Source organism: Otolemur garnettii, unplaced genomic scaffold (genome assembly GCF_000181295.1).
Source record: "Otolemur garnettii isolate 467f Iridium unplaced genomic scaffold, OtoGar3 scaffold00040, whole genome shotgun sequence".
Classification (NCBI taxonomy): domain Eukaryota; kingdom Metazoa; phylum Chordata; class Mammalia; order Primates; family Galagidae; genus Otolemur; species Otolemur garnettii.
In genome coordinates, this window is record NW_003852435.1 from 7,872,977 (window position 1) to 7,882,940 (window position 9,964).

Sequence of the window (9,964 nt, forward strand, 5' to 3'; positions counted from 1 at the left end):
TGTACATTACATGTGTTATAAGGCTCATAACACATTATTTTTATTTTTTCCCCTAAATCAATGGTTCTCAACCTTACTAGGAACGTTCGTGTTAGAGGCTCGCTGTGTTAGGAAGGTTGAGAACCACTGCCCTAAATAGTCAGGAAATTTTTAAAGAAATGAAAATATTTAAAAGGGCATTTTTCTTTTCCCACATGTTTTCCGTTTCTGGCATTCTTTTTTTTTTTATATATATATATTTTATGATGATTACGTTTCTGTTTTGTGTATCTCTTTGTTCAGATCTGTTGATAAAGTCTTTTAGTTTTGGTGTGTCTGAATTTATTTTCCTTTTTCTTTTACTTTTTTAGAATGTCTTCTCTGAATGTATGATTCCACATTGAAAGGTCTTTAGCAATTTCTTCAAGCATTTTAAGAATGTCATTTTATTGCCAACTCGCTGCTATACTGTTCGTAGTCTCTGCTAATCTTTATGTAATGTATTTGTTCTTTCTCTATTTTTAAATTTTTTTCTTTATTATTGTTTTTTTAAAATTTGGTTGATTATGATGTACCTTGGTGTGGTTTATATGTGTTCACTCTGTGTTACTGTTGCCATCATGTTTGGAAAATATTTGGCCATTTTTTCTTCAGATATTTTTTCCTCCCCTCCCTCTGATCCTATTCTTTTGTGCCTTCAGTTATACGTACATTTGACTGCTTATAATTTTCCCACAAGTCACAGAAGATCTTTCATTTTTTCCCCCAGCTTTTTCCTTTGGCCTCATTTGGGTAGATTCTGTAGTATACCTGTATATTCACTAAGTTGTTCTGTAATGTCTAATTTGCTCAAAATCCTATTCAATAAGATTTTCATTTCTGATAGTTTTTTCTTATCTACAAGTTTTATTTGATTTTTAAAATAGTTAAACATAGTTTTAGTAGGTTTTTAACATACTGTTTGCTGGTTCTGTCATATTTCTCATCTGTAGCTCTATTTCTCTTGATAAGTTTTTGGATGGTTGCAGATCACATTTGCTTTTTTGGGCATGCCTTGTAGTTTTGCTTAGGTGCTGGGCATTGTGATGTAGTTGATTGTTGAGAGTCTGAATGTTGTTATTTTAATAACCATAGGACCTAGCTTTGGTGCACAGTAAATTTACTTTTGATCAGTTTGACTCCTTAGAGACATGATTCAAGATTTGAAAGGAGCATCTAGACTAGCTTGTGCTCCAAATACGTTTTAGGCCTCTGGGTTTCCACTCAACTGCTCTGTTTGATCACCAGACTCCAATTTGAGTGGCCAGGGCAGGATTGTTTCTTTACCTTTTGTCTGCCCTGGGAATTGCTCAGCTTAAAATTCTCAGTTGGATTTTGCTTAGACTGGCTCTCAGCGGTGACTCAAGGGAACTCATATGCAGGTTTCTGGCTTTTTTTCTATGTAGATCTCTCTTTCTGAAACTCAGCCCAATAACTTCTAGCGCCTTCAGCTGTTTGAGCTATGAGATTGATGTTCTCTTCTCAGTTCTCTGGGATCTCTGTCTGCGTCATGCCTCGGAGCAGAAAGCCAGAGCTCATTCGTTTTTGTCCCCCCACACTTTCTCTAAAGGATAATAGTTCTGTGTTAGAAAACAGTTATTTCTTGTTTATTGTATAGATTGCTAATTGTTTTTAGAGGGCTATTTTGTCTGGTTCTTGTACCTTTATTAGGGCAAATGGTAAAAATCTTACAAAATCGTTTTAATTACATAAGAGAGATAGTATTTTTGGCAACTCGTGAACTTTTAAAGAAAATTATTGTACAAATTGAAATGATTTGTAACTGTTTGAATAATCTTTTTTATATCTAAATTAAAACTGAGGAAAGGGCCTCTGAATAATTTTATGCATTTGTTATTGTCTTTAAAATTAGGTTAGTATTTGGAATATAGGTTGTAAAAGAACGTAGCATTCATATATAGTTTAAATTATTCTTTGCTCAGTAACCTGATTGCTATATTCATCATTAGTCTTACTGTACTTCATAAAACTTACACAAAATGTGTAGTATTGTTTACATAATTCAAAAACTCTGGAATATCCTTCAAAGTACACGTGGCGATTTTAAAACTTTGTTATCTATTTTACATCATATTTTTATCTTTTTTTTAATTTATGTTTTTTTATTAAATGATAGCTCTATACATTAATGCAAACAGGGGGTACAGTGTAGTGTTTTCATATACATTTTGAAATACTTTCATCAAGCTGGTTCACATAAATTTCATGTAATTTGCATAGTCATTGTGTCAAAACATTTACATTCTGTTTCTAGAAAAGTTCACCTGTACCTTCATATTTTTATCTTAATAGTCCCTATACTGATAATTATTAAAAAGGCATTAAAAAGTTTAACATGAAGATGATCTGTGAACCAAGGACTTAACAGATGTATATATAGGAGGAATAGATAACTGAAAAGAGTCTTGAACACTCCTTGTGGACATTTTAGAAGGCCTTTCTATTGTGAAAACTTGCTTTTGCTAGGAGGATGTTTTCTTTCCATTTTCAAAATACATTGTTATCTCTCTAATTCTAACTATGAGAGTTCAGGACAAAAGAAAAACTAAAATTAGTAGGGTTTGGAAGCTTATTTTTATTAAAAATATCAGTTGAATAAATTTAATATATATGAATTGTCTTGTAAAATATAAAAAACATTAAGAACATTTTACTGTAATTGAAAGAACTTCCATTTTATAAACTATAACAATTGATCTCTTTAAATAATTAGAAATCACCTATTTAATATGTTGTTTGCTAATAAATTTTATGTCTAAAATCTTCATTTTGATGGTGTTTTCCAGGTAATATTTGTCTATTAAGTTATAATTTTAATATGCTTTGAAATTACGCTCTTACTTCCAAAATTTGTTATCTTTGAATTTGCTACTTAAAGAAGGCTACTTACTCATTAGGAGAACAGCTTGATAAGTGTTTCTGAAAATTCTGAGTGAATGCATGTTTTGGTAAGGGAAGATGAGGGTAGAACCTTCGCATAATTATTGAAATTGGGAATAAAATAATTTAGATAGTTTGAAATTAGAAAATATTGAAATTAGAAATAAAATAATTTTGATAGTTCCCTCCTATTTCTTACAAGAATCCATTTAAAGAGGTAGAGTCTTGTTACATTACAAATGTTGGAAATATATATTTTTTATTTATCATTTTTGTTTTATGACTGAATTTTTTTCACAGAGCTTATCAAAACATAATAGAAGCAATATTGGAACCGAAGGTGGACCACCTCCTTTTGTGCCTTTTGGACAGGTAATGACTTTCATGTTGGCAGATAAGTTTAAATCAGAAAAAAGTAGTTTTCATTTATATCCAAGCTGTGTTTTGTTTTATGCTGAACTATTTATTGAGAAGTCATGGAATTAAATGGAAATAAGTTCAAAGAAGTTAATAATTTTGTGTATTTTTCTTTTACTATAATTGTTGATGTTCTCTAGTGCTGTTAACCCAAAGATAGAAACAATTAAGAGCCATATCTGAAAAATAACTTAAAACTTAAAACATAGAATGGGGGAAGGTGTTATTCATTTATTTATTTACTTAGTTTGAGAGTCTTGCTTTGTCACCCTCTATAGAGTGCTATAGTGTCATAGCTCATAGCAACCTCAAACTCCTGGGCTTAAGCAGTTCTCTTGCCTTAGCCTCCCAAGTACCTGGGACTACAGGAGCTGGCCACAATGCCTGGCTGTTTTTAGAGACAGGGTCTCGCTCTGGCTCAGGCTGGTCTGGAACCTGTGAGTTCAGGCAGTCCACCTACCTTGGCCTCCCAGAGTGCTAGGATTATAGGCATGAGCCACCGTATTAGGCCTACAGTGTTTTATTTTTTTAAGGGAAATTCAAAAAGTAAGAAGACAGATATGCCATAATTCCTCATTTTGCTCATTTAGAATATAAGGGGGAGGGAAAGGTAAAGCAACACAGAGTGATCATTCAAAGGTGAGAGAGAACACGAAAGCAGATAAGGCCATCATTTTACTTTAGGAGAGCCGGCTTTGCTCCTTGTTCCCAAGATTGTTCTTCAGCATTATTTTAAATATCCATCACACTCAGGGATAGGTATTAATTTTCTTTCTAGTTGATGTTTTCCTATTCAGTCAAACAGTGCTGACATTTCTTCTACATAAACTAAACATCTTCTGTCTACTCCTTATTTTTCAATTTCCCTTGCTACAAAGTGCTACTTTGTGGTAGCTCCTCAGCTGGCCAATATCTCATGTCTTCCTGGGAGTTGTCAGCATTAAATTACATTTGTAACAATGTCTTCTAGTCTTTGCTTGCTTTATTCTCTCTGGCAATTCTAAGAAAAATCCTCATGGCAACTTGTTCTTCACCTGATGATGGCCCCAGAGTTCAGCTATTGGTAATCCACCTTATATTTGCTTTTTAATTTTCTTTTAAGAGTGCTGGCTAAGAGTGTCAGTGAGTTGGGGACTTATACAGGTAGGAAACAAGATGGATGCAGTGGCTCACACCTGTAATCCTAGCGCTTTGGGAAGCCAAGATGGAAAGGTCACTTGAGGCCAGGATTGTGAAACCAGCCTGGGCAACATAGTGAGACCCTCCCTTTACAAAAATTACAAAATTTGGTCTATCCTAGCCAAGAGAATAAAGACCCTGTATCAAAAAAACAAACCAAAACCACATAAAAAACAGGTCTACATTTTGATAACAGGGTTTATTGTTTTGTGTATGTATGTATTTTTAAATATTTTAGTTAAAAACAGTGTCTAATTTATAAGAATATAAATAGGTAGGATCAGTTGACTAGCATCCTCTTCAAAAACTTTTTTGTAACCTCTACTCAAAAGTGAAGTCACTTTTGCTTTATGCCTTTTTTGAAAGCATTTTTTAAAATGTTGATTTTTTATTTTATTTTGGAACAAGGGACAGTCAAGATTAAAGGAGGTGTGAAGTCCTATAGAGTGTTTCATGATCATGATTGTCATTCTCCCAATGTGATAAAAAAAAAAAAAAAAACTACAGAAGGAAAACAGTGCAAATATTCTAACAACGTGCTTGAAAATAATAAATGATATATTTGTGAAAATTTACTTTTCTCTTAACATTTTGGAGATAATATTTCTCTTTCTATTAATAAACTGCTTGAGACATAAAGTCAAGAGTTTGTTTTTTCCCCAGAGAGACTTATGATCCATTATTCTCAAGAGTTTGAAGTGCATTGTATAGCTTTTTTAAGTTAGGAAGTGTAATGAAAGGTATAGTTTCAATAATATTGTTTGTTTATAAAGTTCATTGTGAAAAATTCTTCTGCAGCACATCACAGCCTTGTATATGGTTTAAGGATAGATGATGCTGGCTGTGTGTTGGCATCAATATGATACATTTATACGGATGAAAGTATACTATATGTAATACACGTATTTAAGAAAATCTCTTCCTCATTTTTATTAATGAGTTGAGAAAATGTTGATTTTATATAATTTTTACTGGTAGGATTGGAATGGAGACTACAATTTAGGGCTTAGTTTTGGGCAGTGTTGCCTTTTAAAATTTATTTTATGAGACAAAAATCAAAAATTTTGTAGCCTGATAGGGTAGAGGGTATGTTTTTAGCCTGTGGTTTGTAAGTACAGAGAAATCTTTTTATAGGTAAAAATAACTTTCCTACCCAACTTGCATATAGACATTATGGCATAATGTAGAAATTAACCTGTTAATTACAAAACTGAATTTACCTCCTATTGTGCATTAATCTAGACTGGTTGAAATCTAAAATTATTTTAAGTTACTACCCTAAAATGACACTGGGATCTCTTTGTCTAATGTACGTTTTAAATGTGCTGTGTTTTAGATAGTTACATATTTGTATAGCTTTTAATTTTATTTACTAGTTACATTTATTTAAAAGTCACCTCATTTTGTTTTCTACTTTTATTTTTGAATATATGGAATAAAATTATATTTCTAAGGGCTTTCAAATTGTAATGGGTATAAACATTTCCTTGAAAGAAATATTACTTTCTAATGAAAAGTAGAATCTTTTATGGAACTACTGAATTAACATATTTTTATTTCTTTTATTAGAAGTGTGTATCTCATGTCCAAGTGGATAGTAGAGAACTTGATCGAAGAAAGACATTGCAAGTTACAATGCCCGTCAAAGCTACAAATGATAATGATGAATTTGAAAAGCAAAGGACTGCTGCTATTGCAGAAGTTGCAAAGAGCAAAGAAGTAAGAAATTAAATCACGACAAAATTCTCTGATCACTATTATCTTTTCACATAAGCTAACTAATTCAACAAATCCTTGATGTTATCCTTCTTGCATATTCTATAAGTAGAAAATGCCCTACTACTTTATGGGGTCTTTAGTTTACATATTTCATTCTTAATGTTCTTTTTCCAAATTTCCATGGCAGTTCCAGTAAGTTATTCTGGCCAGCAAGAGTAACTAGCTAGCCTCCTTTTCCTCTTTCTTCCTTTTTTTCTTAAGGATGTAACAATTGAACACATATTTTTTTTTTTATTCTGGTAGAGGGCTTCCGGTTAGTAGTTAGGCTAGTTGTCACTTTTTCTAGCTAAATTTCCCCCATATAAGCAACTTCAGAGGAATGAGTAAAAATAAGAGGATAGATTAGTGGGTTGGTCTTAACATTGTTGTCATTTTTATTAATTATATTTACTATACAGCAAAATTTTATCTTTGGATTATATATGTATTTATATACACAACGCTCCTTTTTAAAAATTGACAAATGTATGTATTTATGGTATACATGTGATATTAATACAATAATACAGTGTATAATGATGAAATCAGGGTAATTTTCATATCCTTCACCATAAACATTTATCATTTCTTTGTATTAGGAACAGTGAAAATTCTCTTTTCTAGCTCTTTGGAAATAACAATAAATTATAACCCTACTATGTTATAAAACACTAGAGCTTACTCTTCTTGTCTAAATAATTTTGAACTCATTGACCAGCCTCTCTCTATTTTTCTTCTCCTTTACCTTTTCCACATTCCAGTAACCATTACTTTACTGATTATTTCTATGAGATCAACCTTTTTAGCTCCCACATATGAGTGAGAGCTTTTTAGTTTTCAGTAATTCTGTTTGTCTTTTGGTTTGTGGTTTGTTTCACTTAACATAATGTACTCTAGGTTTATCCATGTTGCCTCAGATGACAAGATTTCATTCTTTTTCATGGCTGAATAATATTCCACTGTGTATGTATAGTTGGCTTTCTTTGTCTGTGGATTCTACATTCATAGATTCAGCCAACCCGCAGATCAAAAATATTTGAAAAAAAGAAAAGGATAGGGCTTGGTACTCATAGGTCAGTTAGGGGGTGCTGGCCACATGCACGGGGGCTGGTGGGTTTGAACCCAACCAGAGCCTGCTAAACAATGACAACAATAACAAAAAAATGGTGGGGCCTTGTGGTAGGTGTCTGTCGTCCCAGCTACTGGGAGGCTGAAGCAAGAGAATTGCTTAAGCCCAAGAGTTTGAGGTTACTGTGAGCTGTGACAGCATGGTACTCTACAGTGGGCGACATAGTGAGACTCTGTCTCAAAAAGAAAAAAAGGATAGTTGTGTCTGTACTCAATATGTATAGACTTTTCTTCATTGTTGTTATTCCCTAACTAACACAGTATAATAGCTGTTTATATAATGTTTACATGTATTGGGTTTTTTTTTAATAATAATTATAAGTAATCCAGAGATAATTTAAAGTGCACAGGAGGATGTGTGTAGGTTATATGAACATACTGCATGATTTTATATAAGGGACTTGAGCATTTGTGGATTTTGGTTTCTGAGGGGGATCCTGGAATGACTTCCTATGGATAATGAGAAATGACTGTGCATCCATTCATCTATTGATGGACACTTAGATTGACTCTGTAATTTGGCTATTGTGAATAATGAAGCAGTAAGCATGGAAGTGCAGATATCTCATTGACGTACTGACTTCCTTTCCTTTGGAAGGAAGTATATACCCAGTATTGAGGTTGCTGAAGCTATATGGCATTTCTAATTTTTCAGGAAACACTATACTGGTTTATATAATGCCTGTTTTAATTTACATTCCTCCCAGCTGTGTGTTAAGAGTTCCCTTTTCTCTGTTGCATAACTTACGTTATTTGTACCATATTATGTTTCTGAACAGTACAGCAGTATTTTTTATTTTTTTGGTCTTTTTGATTGTTACAATTTTAACTGGGGTGAGATTGTATCTCATTGTGGTTTTGATTGAAGTGCTGAGTATTTTTTCATGTAACTTTTGACCATTTCTATGTCTTCTTTTGGGAAATGTCTATGCAGATCCTTGGACATTTTTTAACTGGATTTTTTTGTTTTTGGTTGTTACTTGAATTTCATATATATTCTGAATATTAGTCCCTTGTCAGGTAGATAGTTTGCAGATATTTTCTTCTATTCTGTAGGTTGTCTTTTCACTCTGTTATTTTTTTTCTTTGCTGTGTTAAAGCTTTTTAGTTTTCAGTAACTCTGTTTGTCTGTTTTTATTTTTGTTGCCTGTACTTTTGAGGTCTTATCCAAAAAATCTTTGTCCAGACTCATGTCCTTAAATGATGGCTCTTCCCTCGTTGACTATTGATAGTTACAGTTTCCCTTTTAATTGTTTTGAATTTCTTGCTTATTTGCAATAGGTGTTTCTGTATTTATTTCTGTATTTCTGATTTTTGGAATGCACTAATAAATACTACATGTCTGTACAGCAACTAATTCATGAGATTGAAATAGTTTCCTTTATTCAGGACATGTGATGAAGCTTACCTAACAACCACTTTCCTGTTTAATTGTTTTTTATTTTTAACTATTTTGTTTAATATAAAAAGTGGTGAATATCTCTGCCATACACAGAAAACTCATTTTAATTTTGAAGGAAAATAAAAACTCACTATTGGGTAACTAGGAAAAAAAGGTGTCTATAATTAACAAAGAAAAATATCTCTTTCTTAGCAAAATATACAAAGTTGGAAATTTTAAGGTAGATTTCTGTACCTAGAAAACAAACATATTTAAAATATGTAAAACATGGTAAGCACTAGTAGTAAGTTTTTTCTTTAATTAATTAACTAATTTATATTCATTAATATGGTAACTCATATGGCAGACAAATTAATCACTCAAACCCATTTGGCAATAAAATCTGACCTCAACTGAACATGGGTTTTTTTAAAATTAATAATATTTATCCCAAGATCGTATAAGGCTATTAACTAGTACTTACTTAACCTATTAATTAGGAATAGTGTTAAGTTTTGTTACACAAATATTAACCTGTTTCTTACTTTTGTTCCAGAATCCACTGAGTCATTACATAACCTACATTATTTATACCATATTATGTTTCTGAACTTATTTTCTGTTTATATAGTTCTCAGTTCTGAAACACTGCAGGTTCTAAGGGTTTTAGATAAAGAATTATGGACTTGTGCGGTGGTAGAATTTTACATTTATGTTTATTTGGTTTTTCTATCATTCAATTACTTATTCAATAAATATATTTTGATATACAATGTGTAATGCTTACATCAAACTGATTAACGTAACCATCACCTCACTTATTTGTTGTGGTAAGACGTTTATACTCTACTCTTAATAGTTTTAAAATGTACCATTGCATTGTGCACAATAGGTGAGGTCCCACCAAATACCCTCCTTTCTCCTGCCTTCCCCTCCCCTCTCTCTCTCTCATCTTCCCTCTTCCTTTTTAGACTATAGTTTTGTTTTATCATTCTCATGAATGTGTAGGTGATGGTATATTTGTTTCATAATAGTATTGAGTACATTGGATACTTTTTTCCCCATTCTTGAGATACTTTACTAAAAAGAATATGTTTCAGTTCAATCCATGTAAACATGAGATATGTAAAGTCTCCATCCTTTTTCTGGCTGCATAGTATTCCATGGTATACATATAACACA

The 9,964-nt window shown here is 32.2% G+C and overlaps 1 protein-coding gene across 2 annotated transcripts in view; it reads left to right on the forward strand.

The window, feature by feature from the left end:
- Positions 1-9,964, forward strand: part of TDRD3 (tudor domain containing 3) — a 160,173-nt gene that overhangs the window by 79,944 nt on the left and 70,265 nt on the right. For both annotated transcript variants that reach the window (XM_023513424.1, XM_012805383.2), the window contains 2 exons: positions 3,220-3,291; positions 6,085-6,234. In XM_023513424.1, the coding sequence (XP_023369192.1) occupies positions 3,220-3,291; positions 6,085-6,234 (222 nt within the window). The remainder of the gene's footprint in view (positions 1-3,219; positions 3,292-6,084; positions 6,235-9,964) is intronic.